The sequence below is a fragment of the Lagopus leucura genome, unplaced genomic scaffold, assembly GCF_019238085.1.
Source record: "Lagopus leucura isolate 7727_CA_CO unplaced genomic scaffold, USGS_WTPT01 Super-Scaffold_100073, whole genome shotgun sequence".
Taxonomy (NCBI): Eukaryota; Metazoa; Chordata; class Aves; order Galliformes; family Phasianidae; genus Lagopus; species Lagopus leucura.
In genome coordinates this window covers 655,055-669,357 of record NW_024962314.1, presented here as the reverse complement: position 1 = coordinate 669,357, position 14,303 = coordinate 655,055, and the positions used below count along the sequence as shown (strand labels likewise).

Here is a 14,303-nt window from a genome sequence, read left to right as displayed (position 1 = left end):
GGGTTAATTTGGGTCTCTGGCTGTTGGGGTCCTCGGGGGGGTGGGGCTCTCCACTATTTGAAGGTTATTGGGGGGTCGTGTGGGTATTGGTTCCCTGCGAGAGGATGGATATTGGGGTCCCTGGGCAGGGGAGCGAATCCACTGTGGTAATTAGGGTTACTGGGGGGAGGGATCCTTACAGCTGTGGGGTCCCTGGGCAGGTCCTCTGGGGATGCTGGGTTTGGGGGGCAGGGGGCTGTTTTGGGGCTTTTTTTAGGGGGTGTCCCTGGGGGTTCTGGGGCACTGTGGCACTTTGTTCCCCCTTCATCTCCTCCAGGAAGGACCCCCCCAGCCCCGAGCTGCTCTCAGCCCTGCAGGAGCTGCTGCGCATGGCAGGGGCGGCTGCGGGGGGGCTGCCCCTGCTGGACCCAGTGGGAGCCCTGCAGCTGCGGGACCCCCCTGCCGTGGAGGCAGCTGCCCGTGCCCGAAGCCTGGGGGCGGCCCTGGGGGGGTTTCGCTGTGTGCACGGCCCCCGCTTTCCCCAGCTGGTACGGAGTGAGGGGGGTGGGTCATTTTGGAGCTCTTCTGGTGTCTTTTGGGGTTGTTTGGGGCGCTTTTGGGCTGGTTTTTGGGATCCTTCGATGTCATCTTGGGGTCATTTGGGGTGTTTTGTGTTATTTGGGGACGGATTTGGGTCACTGGGGCCATCTCAGGGCTGTTTGGGGATCATTTGGGGTCATTTCTGTGCGATTTGATCAATTACTGGGGCCATCTGGGTCTCTGGGTTCACCTGACCCTGCTTGTGTCCATTTTGGGGCTGTGTTCTCCTTTATTTGTTGCCAATTTCCTCCACCGTGGCTGTGTGTCCCGCAGTACTCGCAGTTCGCTGCGCGGCGCCGGCTGCAGGCACAGGTGGAGCAGCTCCAGTACCAGCTGTCCGACCGCTCCCTGCTGCTGCTGCCCGAGTACCGGCAGCGCCTGGGCGTGAGTGTCCCTCGTGTCCCTCCGGGTTGACCCGGTGGCTCTTTTCGCCCATAGCGTTACGTGGGTCCACCCGTGCGCTCGGTGGGTTCGCCTGTTGCCGCCGCGGGGTCTCTGCGGGGCTGAGCCCCAGTTTCTGCCCACAGGTGCTGCAGGCTCTGGGCTACGTGGCCGACGGCGGTGCGGTGCAGCTCCCCGGGCGCGTGGCGGCGCTGCTGAGCTGCCACGAGCTGCTGCTGACCGAGCTGCTGCTGGGCAACGTGCTGAGCCCGCTGCGCCCCGAGGAGGTGGCCGCGCTGCTGTCCTGCACCGTGCACCCGGGCCGGGGCGAGCCGCCCCCAAAACTGCCTCCCAACCTGCAGCGGGTATGGGCTCTGGGGGGGCTGGGGGCTCCGCGGGGCTGCTGGAGGCTGAGCGGAGCTCCGTGGGGCTGCGTCCGCAGGGCATGGAGCAGATCCGCGCCGTGGCCGAGCGCGTGGGGCGGCTGCAGGAGGAGTGGGGGCTGCCCCAGAGCGCCGAGGACTACGTGGGGCAGTTCGGCTTCGGGCTGGCCGAGGTGGTGTACGAGTGGGCGCGCGGCATGGTGAGCCTCCCCAGACCCCCCTACTCCCACAGACGCCCCCGGCGTTCCCCAGAGCCGCGTGAACCCTCCCGACCCACACAGCCCCCCGTTCCCTTCTGGACTCTCCGTTACCCAGAGGCAGCCCCCGATCCCCCCATTCCCCTTTGGGATTCCCCCATTCCCCACGGCCTCCGGACCGTCACGGTTGCTCCGTTTCGCTCTGGGGCCTCGTTCCCCCCTTCCCCCCCCTCATCCCCCGTTTTCCCCCCGTTTCCCCCGCAGCCCTTCGCCGCTCTGGCCGCCCTGGCTCCGCTGCAGGAGGGCGCGGTGGTTCGCTGCATTCAGCGCCTGGAGGAGCTGTGCCGGGAGCTGCGCCGCGCCGCGCGCATGTTGGGCGACCCGGGGCTGGCGGCCACCATGGAGGCGGCGAGCGGCTGCATCAAACGGGACATCGTCTTCGCCGCGAGTCTCTACATTCAATAAAGGCCGCGGGATCCGCCGCGAGGCAGCGCTGCGCTCCGTCCTTCCCCGCGCGGCGCTCGGGCAACGGCGGGGGTGGGGACGGCGCTGACGGCCCGTGGCTGAGCGACGCTGCGGCCGACGGGGGCGGGGCGGCTCCCGGTGCTGTGAGCGCCGCGCCCGCCGATCGAACCCGGCGGCGGTGACCGCAGTGCGCCGTGCCGCCCTCCGCGCAGTTCCGGCGGCGCGTTGCCGAGCAACCACGGGACGGGTGGTGCCGTCCCGCCGCGCCGCATCGTGACGTCATCAGAGCGCGCCCGGCGAGGAGAGGGAGGGGAGGGGGGAGGCGCGCCGTGCGGGCCGGGACCTCTCCCCGCGGCGCGGTGAGTGCGGGCGGACGTCGCCGCGTCGCGAGGGCGCCGCGCTGCGGGTCGGAGGGGCGGCGGGAGGACCAGAGGGACGCCGCGGGCGCCGGGGCGGCGCGGCCCGGCCCGGCGAGGCAGAGACTGGGGGAGGGAGGGGCGGCGCGGCGGCGGCCGCCTGCGGTAGGGCGCCCCCTGGCGGCGCGGCGGCGGGCCGTGACATGTGGCCGTGCTGGCTGTGCCCGCAGGTGCCGGGCGCCATGGCCCCCCCCAAGGACATCATGACCAACTCGCACGCCAAGTCCATCCTCAACGCCATGAACGCGCTGCGGAAGAGCAACACGCTGTGCGACGTCACGCTGCGCGTGGAGCACAAGGACTTCCCGGCCCACCGCATCGTGCTGGCCGCCTGCAGCGACTATTTCTGCGCCATGTTCACCAGCGAGGTCGGTGCGGGGCGGCGGGCGCGGCCCGGGCTGCTCCCCGTGTCGTGCGGGCGTCGGGCCGGAGTCCTCCGGAGCCGTCCGGGAGGTGGGCTGGGCCCTGGGGGTCCGTGTGGACGGCGGGCCGGGTCCTCCGGATCCCTTTGGGTGGCGGCTGTGCGTCCCCCGGATCCCTTTTGATGTCGGCCTGGATCCCGGCTGTCGATCCCCCTGGGCGATGGCTTCAGATCTCCGGGTCCCTCTGAACGGTGGGCCGGGATCCTTCTGGATCCCTTTGGACGGCGGCTCTGGGTCCGCTGCATCCCTTTTGGGTGGTGGATGCAGATCCTTCTGGATCCTTTTGGAAATGGGCTGGGATCCCTCTGGGTCCCACTGGGATGTGGCTCTGGATCCCCCTGAGCAGTGGCTCTGCCTGTGTCTCTGCATTCCTTCAGGATAGAGCAGAGCTGCTCCCTCCGTGCAGTGCTGAGGGCTGTCGGTGGGAGCTGCAGCAGAGCCCCTCTGTGCTGTATTGCAGCTGCACCATTTCTGCCTTGGGATGAGTTCACGGATCACAGGGTGTGCTAAGAGCTCCTCATTGGCTCACCTCAGAAAGAAACCGCTCTGTCTTCTCTTAGAGCGAGTTCTGAGGTCTTTGGGCTTTGTGTTCCTTCCTGTTTTCCCTGGACCATGCAGAACTATTCTTCTAATTGTGAAAATTAGCAACTTCTGGTCACGTTGGGATTCATACCAGGCCCATGGAGGGGTTTGAACCGAGTGGTCCTTAAGGTCCTGTCTGACCCGAGCCCATGGTCTGTGCCGTGAGCGTCCCTCAGAGCAGCACAGTCACACCAGCATTCCCTGTCCGCAGGGAGCTGAAGGGGTTTATTGCAGCACTCTGTGTGTATCTGCAGCAGCGAGGACAAAGTCAAGAAGTGGGCTTGGATAAGAAAGTGGAACGAGGTGCAGTTCTGAAATGCTGGGTTGAACCCTGGGAACGGCCACACTCCTGCACAGCAAGTCCTGTGATTTGGGGGTGGATTGGGGGATGGCAGTGCTGTGTGCCACAGCCGCCTCGGGCATCCGGGGTGAAGCACGCGGTGTCTGCAAAGTCATTTCCTATGGAATGGTGCTGCCCTGGGTGCTCTGATGGCTTTCTGACGCTGTTGTGCTGCATGGGATGCACTAGGAATGCGTTTGGAATGCAGCTCTGTAATACGGCCTGTGTGCTCTGGAGCTCAGAGTCCTGGTGGGACGTTCTGTGTCACAGTCAGCTCTGGGGTCTTTAAGGTATGGTGCTGGGATCCCGTGTTCTTCTGCCTCACATACAATACATGAAGTAATTGGAAAGGCTGCTAGTCACAAAGACCCAGTAACTCCTATCCTCTTATTTCTAAGCACGCAGACAGGACAGGAACAGCTTCCATCTGCATTGCGTGTTGCAGTCATGCAAACATCCGGTCCGGTCACTTCTGGGCTCTGGTGACACCGGACGGCTCAGTCTTGTTTTGGGAGCGCTTTGTCTGAGCCGGGCTCTCACGCATCACAGGCACCTGCAGCACTGTGGGCCCAGCAGGGCAGTCTGTCCTTCCGTGAGGGCTGCGGGTGCTGTGAGGTTCTGTGGGTGCTGTGAGGTTCTGCAGGTGCTGATCGCGGTCCCTGCAGTGCAGGAGTGGCTCAGTCTCAGCGGTGACCTCTGCTCTGCTGCTGGGTCACCAAATGCCTCTGTGGGAGTTTCTGTGTCTGCTCTGATCCCCCCTCCCATCCCCTGTGGTGGCACTTCCAAAGCGAAGTGGTGATGCTTTGATCACTCATTCTCCTCGCTCAGTGTGCCTGCAACCAACTTCACTCTCATTCTTGGCAAGAAAAGTGAGGAGCTTTCATGTGAGCTGTGCTTGCACTGATGCACAAAGGGATCGGCTTTGCACTGTGCTGCGTGGAGACGTCCTGCTGCCAGGGTGCTGATGAGCCCCCACGGGGTGCTGTGCCTGCAGCTGCTGCTTGGTGGGGTGTCAGCTCTGCACAGAGGGGTTCTCACGCAGTGGATGCTTGCAGTCCACTGTTCCACAGGTTGGCTCAGAGGGCAGGGGTCCTCAGAGAAAGCAATTGTTCTGAAGTGACACTGTGGAGGTGACAGAACAGCAAGGGGATGAAGTCAGCACTGCTTAAATGCCATCACTGCATGCACTCCGATTTTAGTTTCTGATATTGAAGTTAAAATCCCGTTTAACTCTGAATTTCATGGGCTGCAGATAGTCATCCTTTTTAGGGACTTTAACCATGAGCTGATAGGGTGGATGGGTGGAATGGTTGGGAAGCTTTCTGTGCGGGTTGGGGCGTAGAGCAGAGGAGTGAGAGCCCCGAATGCCGCGCTTGGCCCCACGTGCGCAGCCCAGGAAGGATCCCTGGATCCCCTCCTCCTGCACAGCTCGGGGTCCCTGCGTGGCGCAGTGGGCAGCACACAGGAATGATGTGCAGCCTTTGGCTCGGGGTGCAGTTTGTGCATTCTGCAGCGCCGTTGGAACGTCTTCCACACGCGTAACAGACTCTGCTTTGCTCTGCGGCTCATCTGTCCCTGTGTTCTCCAGGGGGATTTTCTCCTCCCTCTTCTTTTGGTGAGCACAAGGACAGAAAAGATGGAGTTCTGTTGGAATCTCACTTTTTTAGCACCTGCTGAGCACTGGTGTCTTTTTGGCCAGATGATTGAAAAATGAGCTCTGTCTCCTCTCTGATTTACAGCTCTCAGAGAAGGACAAACCCTACGTGGACATCCAGGGGCTGACAGCTTCCACCATGGAAATCCTGCTGGATTTTGTGTACACAGAAACCGTTCACGTGACGGTAGAGAACGTCCAGGAGCTGCTCCCAGCAGCGTGCCTGCTGCAGCTGAAAGGTAATGCTGAGTGCTGGGCGGGCTGCAGGTGTCTGTGGTTTGAGGTTTGCTGTTCCTCCCATGACTGCGATGCCTCTGCGCTGTGCTCGGCCCGGGCCTTGGAGCCATTCACCTTGTGTCAGACTTCTCCTGTGCTTTGCACGCTGCTCTCGGTGTAGCAGAGCTGACCCTTCTAGAGAAAGAGTGGGATGGATTCTTTTCTCCACGCTTTGTGCTGCTGTCACTTATTACTGCCTGCTGACAGTAAGAGCAGAGCCCCGATGCCGCCTGGCTTTGCCAGTGATTAGCTGCTCACAGCTGGGCAAAGCCACGGCGCTTCTGCTTTAGGAGTTCTGCTCTCAGTTATCAGTATGGGATTCAACCTGGGGGAGGAGGGGGTTCAGCACAGCAGGCACAAACAGCCCAAGCAGTTCTCCTGCTGCTCGGTGTTGCTGTGCCCCTCAGCAGAGCCGTTTGCACGCGTGTCCGTGTGGTGCTGTTCCACTGTTGTTCAGTCGGTCTGTCCTTACTGTTTCCAGCTTCCCTGTACTGAAGCCCTTCCCCAAGCAGAGGATGACAGGATGTGTTCAGTGCTCATTCACCCCTCTGATTTTTCGTAGGTGTGAAACAAGCTTGCTGTGAGTTTCTAGAAAGCCAGCTGGATCCATCAAATTGTTTGGGCATTCGGGATTTTGCTGAGACACACAATTGTGTTGATCTAATGCAAGCTGCAGAGGTCTTCAGCCAGAAACATTTTCCAGAGGTGGTTCAGCACGAAGAGTTTATCCTCTTAAATCAAGAAGAGGTTGAAAAGCTCATCAAGTGTGATGAAATTCAGGTAAAACCTGAACGTATCATTACTCTGCAAAGATGCAAAGTGTTGAAAGCAGTCGGAAATCGGCCCGCAGTGCTCAGAGAGCCTCACCGTCCCTCCTGAGCTGGGAGTTCGCTTTGCAGGAAGGTTCTCCTCTTTCCTTTGGCCCCATAACCTCACACCAAGGCGATGCAGCCGCTGTGTCTGAGCGCGTGCTCTCAGGGCTGCACACCGCTGCCTCCATGCACTGCGCTTCCCCCTCCTCCCCCTCTCCCTGGAGGAGGTTACAGCCATGCGTTGTCTCAGTGCCCGCAGTTCAGAAACACCCACAGGACTTTAATTTCTGTTTGCAGACCGCTGTGCTGTTACTCAGCAGCACGAGGAGCGCGTGCCGTTGCAGCATGCGGCCCTTCTGCTTGCACAGGGCGCAGTGCTGCTGCCAGGCGCTGCTCCAGGCGGTTACACAAAGGTGTTTTTGCCCCTGAGTTTTGGTGCAGACTTTGACCCCTCAGAGTTGGTTTCTGGAGGTGTTACGGCACGGCTGGCAACTGTCAGATTTTTTTTCCAAGTCTTCTATGAGCGTGTATTTTGTTGAGAACTGACATAAGGTGAACATTCCCTGAGAATAGGAACTGGTCCGTTTTGTTATTGCTGGACTCCAACAAGAGGTGGTGTTTGCTTCAGCCCTAAAAGAAGTGATCGAGTCGTTATTCAGAGCTCACAGCTCCTTGGAGCAGGCCGTCATCAGAATCTCCCGAGTTCCTCAGAGCCCTGCAAAGGGCTGAGCAGAGGAGAGACGTGGATGTGTGCTCTGAAAGGCTGCAGCAGAAGCGGCCTTCGTCCAAGCTGATCTGTTGTTAACAAACCTTAGAAAGGAGCACGCAGGGCAGCAATGGGGGCTGCACACAGGTGGTGCTCAGTGCAGGGGAGGGCTGGGGTCCTTACAGTTGTGCCTTCAGTGCTGAGGTTTGATCTGCGTGGGTTGTGGTGAGAGCTGCTGGGCAGCCAGGGATCCCAGGGCTGGGAAGGCTTTGTGTTGGAAGGGATCGGCCCCCAGTCCTTGTCACACCGCCCGCTCACCACCTGCCTGGGAGCAGTGCTGGGGATGGGGCAGCCCTGCTCCTCCTCACGCTGTGTTTTGCTGCCTCACCGCCTGTCATAGAAGTCACAGAATCATAGAATCACACGGTTGGAAACAACCTATAAGATCATCCAGTCCAACCGGCTTCTCATCAGCACTGCTACCACAAGCACTAAACCAGATCTCGCAGCTCCTCATCCAGACTGCTCTCATGGTGAAGAATTTTTTCCTTACACCTAACATAAACCTGCTCTCTTTTCATTTAAAACCATTACCTGCAGGCCCACTTAGAAGGTCTCTCCCCCTCTTTTTTGATGAGCTCTCTTTAATTATTAAAGGCTGCTGTGAGGTCTCCCTTCCCCACATTGAAGGAGCGCAGCCCCTCAGGCCATCCCTACAGGAGAGGTGCTCCATCTTCTGAGCGTCCTCGTGGGCTCTGGGCCTCCACGTCCTCATGCTGGGGGTCCCGGGGAGCAGGGCAGAGGGGCAGAGCCCGCTCCCACACTGCCAGCTGGGCTCCTGTCAGCGCAGCCCTGGCTGTGATGCTGACGCCCAGTTTCTCACCCACAGCAGGCTTAGATCTGCTGCGCTCCCTGCTGCTGGGCTCTGTCCTGTGCTCAGGGCTGTCCGTTTGGCCGCAGGCTGCTGCTCTCCTGTCTGAGCAACGTGTGCCTCTTCCTGCAGGTGGACTCAGAAGAACCTGTATTTGAGGCCGTTATAAATTGGGTGAAGCACTCGAAGAAGGACCGGGAGGCGTCGCTGCCGGAGCTGCTGCAGTACGTGCGCATGCCGCTCCTCACCCCGCGCTACATCACGGATGTCATTGACACTGAGGTATGGGCAGAAGCAAACCAAAGTGTGGATGATGAGATGAGGCCGTTAAGCTTTTGCAATGGAAGTTAAATTCCAAACAAACAGCACTGATCCGGCACAAGGTTTGGCAGCAGAGCACAGTGAGTTCAGTCCTGGTGCGTTGCAGCAGCACATGGCACCTGTATACCAATGAACATGAAGATGTTATAATTACGAAATAAACAAGAGAGTTTGGCAAAGCAGATAATGACAACCAAAAGAGAATAGATAGAAAGCTTACCCCTGTCCTGGGCTCACTCACAAAACTCCAGCAGAGCAGATCTCCAGCAGAGATCCTTCCCCACTGGCAGCCAGCTCCTAAATGGGTCTAGGAGAGGTGCAGCCAGGCTCCCCCCTTCCGGCAGCACAGCTGCATTGCCTTCACCTGCGCTCCTCTGCCTGACTCAGCACTCGCCTCAGGTGACAATCAGGGGTTCAGGCCGTGACTCAGCAGCTCCCATACAGCACCGAACCCCCACAGGGAACTGAGGTGGAGCTGCAGGTGAGGTTGGTCCAGGCCCAGCTGGGGAACGAGGAGGACATGAGGCAGTGCTGGGGCTGCTGTGCCACAGCTGCTTCTGGAGGAGACTTCCCTGCTTCTCAAGTCTGCTCGCAGCAGGGTGTTCCATGCACAGCTAATGGCAGAGCAGTGCAGTTTGTGCTTTGCTGCATGCTGTGTCTCTGGCAGACACATGTTGAGCTGAGGCTGTGGGGCAGACCCAGCCAGGCCCACCTCAGCCCTTGCTCCCTCCTCAAATGGATTTGAGCTGACTTACGTGTAGCAGAATTCGATTTTCCTCACTTTTCCAGCGTATGGTATTTTATCCTGCAATCTGCAGCGCCACATGAGGTGAGCTGTATCTTCTTAGCTGCCATCCATCCCTGCGTGTCTTTGCACAGCCCCAGGCAGCTCCTGGGAGATCTTAGCACAGACCACAGTTATCAGTGACCACTGTTTTTCTGCAGCCGTTCATCCGATGCAGCCTGCAGTGCAGAGACCTCGTGGATGAAGCAAAGAAATTCCATCTCCGTCCCGAGCTCCGGAGCCAGATGCAGGGACCCAGGACCAGAGCCCGTCTGGGTGAGCGGTGTGGGGTGCAGGGAGCGGCAGGAGCTGTGTGTGCCACGCAGGGCCTCGGTGCTGTGATAAAACGGCTGCACAGGGGCTGACGTGGCTTTGGCCTTCCTTTTGCTGCAGGAGCAAACGAAGTCCTGCTTGTGATCGGTGGCTTTGGCAGCCAGCAGTCACCCATCGACGTCGTGGAGAAGTACGACCCGAAGACCCAGGAGTGGAGTTTCTTGCCTGTAAGGGATCTTTTCTGACCATCATTTGTGGAACGGGGCGGGCTGACATCAAACGTTGGCCGCGTGCCGTTGGCCATGTAACCACTGTGGGCTGTCCTCAGCTCCTTTGGGTCGTGGGGGAGTATGCAGAAAATGCTGGAATTGCTTTGCGTGTAAAGATTTACTGAGAAAGCTTTGTGGAAGAGGTTGCTGCCATGTCTGCTGGGCTGAGCCTGCAGAGAACGCATCTCTGCTGTGGGAGCGAGAGCTGAAGAGAAGCACGTTTTGTCACTGAGGGGTGATGAGCTGCGAAGTCTGGAGGTGATGTGTGGGATGTCAGTAGGAGCACTGGGGTCAGCGCTGCTTCGTGTGAGCTGTGTGATCCCTGCTCACACTGGGTCTGAGTGCGATGGGATTTATTAAGAGCTTCTGCACTGCGGTCTTAAAAGCAGCTGTATCAGTATGGAGTAGTGCAGAGCTTCTTTGTTACCACTAGTTTTGTCTCCCAAAATTCAGTTCTTTTTTTGGGAGGCCAAAAGCTTCAGCTGCATCCATCAGATCTGTGTAGCCTCCACGTTTCCCCATTGACAGGGAGCGGTGGGAGGCGTGCACACCTCCAGGATGTGCAGGGATTCGGCAGTGACAGGAGATAAGCTGACATTTGAGGCAGAATACTTCTGTGCAGGGAGACCTGGGCACAGGAGCAGAAGCTGCAGAAAGCAGTGCTGCTGCACTTCAGCCAGAGCCGGATCCCTAAAATCCACAGCATCGCGTGCCTCTGCCTCGGTGCGCCGCTTTGCAAAAAGGCAGCAAAGATGGGACAGGAGAACGGCGGTTGTTCTGCATGCACAGGGGTCGTTTCTTTCGACCCTTTGCTTTTGTGCACCGTTTCAGAGCATCACCCGTAAGAGGCGCTACGTGGCGACCGTGTCCCTGCACGACCGGATCTACGTCATCGGGGGCTACGACGGCCGCTCGCGCCTCAGCTCCGTGGAGTGCCTGGATTACACGTCGGATGAGGATGGGATCTGGTACTCCGTGGCACCCATGAATGTGCGGCGCGGGCTGGCGGGAGCCACAACCCTGGGAGGTGCGTGCTGGGCAGCGCGGGGCGGATCTCTGGGGTCCTGCAGGTCTGGCAGCTCTTTGCTGGGATACAGCGATGGAAGCCGTGCCGCGTCTCCGTTCTTCGTGCCGCTGTGCTCTGAGCAACAGGAGCTCAAGGAGGGGGAGCTCTCATGGCGGATAAGCAGCTGGAAGGGCTGGCTGGGTTCTGGGTTTGGTTGGCCGGCTCTGCAGGCGGGCTGATGCCGTGAGGGTGAGCAGTCTGCATTTGTCTCAGCTTCAAACGTGCTGAGCTCTGCTGTGGTTGCTGCATTTTGCAGTCCACGCTGTAGATTTGCTCCGTCTGAGGGCTTTGTGCTCCACGTGCACGTTTGGTGCTCGGTCTGCTGAGCCCAGCCCTGCTCTGTCGTTGCAGATATGATTTATGTTTCTGGTGGGTTCGATGGGAGCCGGCGCCACACCAGCATGGAACGCTACGACCCCAACATCGACCAGTGGAGCATGCTGGGAGACATGCAGACAGCACGGGAAGGAGCGGGGCTTGTTGTGGCCAATGGAGTTATCTACTGCCTCGGTAGGTGCCTGCAGGCAGCAGATCCTGAGCCAGCGCCGGTCCTGGAAGCCGTGCTGCACTTCGGTGGGGTGGCAGCCGCGCACTGCGAGGCAGCGCTGCACGGTGCGGTGGTTGTGCTGGCTGGGAGTGCTGCACAGATCCTCTTTGCTCTGCACTGGTGTGTTGTGAGTTGTGCTGAGGCTGAACCAGGCACATTACTGCTCTCTGCGCAGAAAACTTGTCCAGAAATCAGGCCCACAGTTTGCTCCTCTCTTGTGTTTCAGGTGGCTACGATGGGCTGAACATCCTGAATTCTGTGGAGAGGTACGATCCCCACACGGGACACTGGACTAACGTCACACCGATGGCCACAAAGCGCTCAGGTAGGAGCTCACGTGCTGGCTTAGATCCCCGGGAGGAGGAGCCATAAAGGAGTGTGAGTGTGGCATTGTAGGCTGCAGGGAAAGGGTAAGTCTGCTGTGACTGCCCTAATTAGGAACTGACAAGGACCAGCAGCAGCTATTGTGTGTGAAGTAATGGGACAGTGTGCAAAGGCAGCACTTGTTAGCTGCAGGGGTGCTGGGGGAAGCCCTGGGCCTCATCCCCTGGGCAGCCAGGACAGCAGAGAGCAGCATTGCTAAGACAGCATTACACGGCCAACTGGAGCTTGCAGCTTCTCTTTCCTGCTTGGCGTCCTATCTGAACTTCAAGCCTGGCATCAGGATCTAGGAGAAAAGTATAGTCCGAGTCCTCCTTCTGCAGAAAGTTACATCTCAGAACTTGTTTCTTGCAGCTCCTTTTTACCCATGCTCTGCTGCCGTGCCCTCTGCTACTTGCGGTGCCTGGGGCTGCCCTGCACCCTGCTGGCAGCACAGTTCTGCCGTCACCACACCCCCAGTTTGGGCCAACAGCATTACTGCTCTTAGTGAGGCAGCTGAGCACAGCAGATCTTACAGGCAGCTGAGCACCTGGTGCTGCTCCTGCTGCCCTGGCTGCAGCTGGTGGCTCCCCCAACTGGAAATTGAGCAGAAGTTGGCAGAGTTACGGAGTGGCAGCGCTGGGCACAGCTCTGCCAGCACCCCTCTGTCCTCCTCTCTCCGCAGGTGCTGGAGTGGCTCTGCTGAACGACCACATTTACGTTGTTGGTGGGTTCGATGGCACGGCGCATCTCTCCTCTGTGGAAGCCTACAACATCCGCACCGATTCCTGGACCACTGTAACCAGCATGACCACCCCCCGCTGCTACGTGGGGGCCACCGTGCTGCGGGGAAGGCTGTATGCAATAGCAGGGTAAGAGGCGGCCGTGGGCCAGAGGGAAGGTGCTCTGTGTGTCGGGAGGTGTGAGTGACTCGAAGTGACACAGTGACTTTCTGTCCTTGCAGCTACGATGGCAATTCACTGCTGAGCAGCATTGAGTGCTACGATCCCATCATCGACAGCTGGGAAGTGGTGACTTCCCTGGGGATGCAGCGCTGTGACGCCGGGGTCTGCGTCCTTCGGGAGAAGTGATCTGGAGAGAGCTTACAAAGCACTTCCCCAGTACTGCCTGCTGCAAGAAGAGTCCCCAGTGATTTGCAGTGACTGTTTTTGAGAGTTGCGGATGCTGTGGAAGTAGGCACCAGAACGGCAGCTTTCTGTGCTGCTTTGACCAGAGCATGTGCATAATCGTGTGATCTCAGCAGTCATTTGAAGTCAGGGGCTCTGTGTGAAGCTGGAGGAAGGTGGTGAAGTGGGTCGAGAGAAGCTGCATTTTCTGCTGTTCCTGTGGCTCATTTTCCCAGCAGAGCAGAGCAGCCCCCAGCTGGCATCAGCCGGCCTGGTGAGCACATGTGAGGACATGCACACAGCTGGGTGGTTTCTGCGGCCGCTGCAGGAGCGGCTGGGTGCTCCGGTTGCTCTCAGTCCCGTGGATGCGTGCGGGTGGAATCCAGCTGCTCTTCGTTCCCGCTTCCAATCATCCTATACATACTGAATGTTCTCAACTCGTTCCTCAAGCACACGTCAGTGCAGAGCCAAACTGGACGAGCACGTGTGTGTGTGAGGGGTCCTGCGCTGCAGGTTCTGCACGCAAGGAGTCGCGGACTGAAGCTGTCAACTACTGAGACCCAAAAGCCTGAGGCTGCAGGGGCAGAGGGCAGGGAAATCCACTGCCTGGCATAAAGGCAGCGCTGTGGCATTTGTGCTGTAATGGCAGGGTTCATCGCATCGTACTTCCCTTGAAAAGCTTGACAGTCCCAGCTGCAAAGAGCTGCATTTTCTGGCCACAGGAGCCCTGCTGCCAAAGGCGGTGCCTTTGCTCCCACCCCTGCGGGGAGGCTGACGTGCAGCCCGAGGCCGGGGCACGGCGATGCGGTTGCTCAGTCCCTGCTGATGAACTGGTTCTTCCCTGGAGCGCTGTCTGCCCGCTGCGCCCCCGTCAGGCTGTAACTCAATTCATGGTGTTGGTTTTCCTGTTACTTAGGATTTCCCTACTACCGGCCCTGTTTTGGAGTCACATCCAGGGTTCTGTTTTGCCCCCACGTTCTCAGCTTTGCCCTCCCTGCCCCCCAGCTGTCCGCCGCCCGCCCCACAGGCTGAGCCCCAGCACGGCGTCCCATTGCCGGTTCCGGGAGCGCTCCCAGCACGGCTCCCAGCACCGCCCCGCATTCCTGCTGCCCGCAGGCTTTCCTCTGCCTGAGCTCGTAGCGCTGCTCCTCGAGCTTACTGCTGGTCCCGGCTTGGGCACAGGGTGGGAGCAGGGACGTGGTAGCATGACTTAAGTATGCACTTTCAGCCAACGCTCTGACCTGCGTTTGTTTCTATTACACAAGTGTTCCGTGGTTTTGTTTCCTATGTTTATTTTTTATTGAAAACATAAAGAATAAAATATTTCCTGAGCCAGAAGGAATTCACCTTCTGTTCCGTGCCCTGCGGACGTTCATCGACTCCCTGCGTCGCGGACGCCCGCTCAGCCCACGCGGCCGCCTCCAGCGCTGCCTTCATCCCGCAGCTCACGGGCCGGGCGGTGCAGAGCAAAC

At 59.2% G+C, this 14,303-nt stretch overlaps 2 protein-coding genes across 3 annotated transcripts in view; both read left to right on the top strand.

Annotated features, from left to right (window-relative positions):
* Nucleotides 1–2,021, top strand: part of SKIV2L (Ski2 like RNA helicase) — a 10,605-nt gene extending 8,584 nt beyond the window's left edge. Inside the window, exons 16-21 of the mRNA XM_042887117.1 lie at nucleotides 64–79; nucleotides 317–527; nucleotides 853–963; nucleotides 1,107–1,325; nucleotides 1,403–1,543; nucleotides 1,805–2,021. Of these exons, the coding sequence (XP_042743051.1) occupies nucleotides 64–79; nucleotides 317–527; nucleotides 853–963; nucleotides 1,107–1,325; nucleotides 1,403–1,543; nucleotides 1,805–2,005 (899 nt within the window). The 3' untranslated portion in view covers nucleotides 2,006–2,021. The remainder of the gene's footprint in view (nucleotides 1–63; nucleotides 80–316; nucleotides 528–852; nucleotides 964–1,106; nucleotides 1,326–1,402; nucleotides 1,544–1,804) is intronic.
* A 315-nt stretch (nucleotides 2,022–2,336) lies between these two features.
* KLHL12 (kelch like family member 12) lies at nucleotides 2,337–14,169 on the top strand. 2 transcript variants are annotated; one of them, XM_042887172.1, is made up of 12 exons: nucleotides 2,337–2,364; nucleotides 2,592–2,789; nucleotides 5,505–5,658; nucleotides 6,258–6,475; nucleotides 8,217–8,366; nucleotides 9,351–9,465; nucleotides 9,583–9,689; nucleotides 10,563–10,758; nucleotides 11,149–11,307; nucleotides 11,571–11,669; nucleotides 12,390–12,576; nucleotides 12,669–14,169. In XM_042887172.1, the coding sequence occupies exons 2-12, from the start codon at nucleotides 2,604–2,606 to the stop codon at nucleotides 12,793–12,795; spliced, it is 1,698 nt and encodes a 565-aa protein (XP_042743106.1). In that variant the 5' UTR covers nucleotides 2,337–2,364; nucleotides 2,592–2,603; the 3' UTR covers nucleotides 12,796–14,169. The 2 variants fall into 2 exon arrangements, with proteins under 2 accessions (XP_042743106.1, XP_042743105.1); XM_042887171.1 differs by lacking the exon at nucleotides 2,337–2,364 and having other exon boundaries at nucleotides 2,565–2,789.
* The last annotated feature ends 134 nt before the right edge of the window (nucleotides 14,170–14,303 follow it).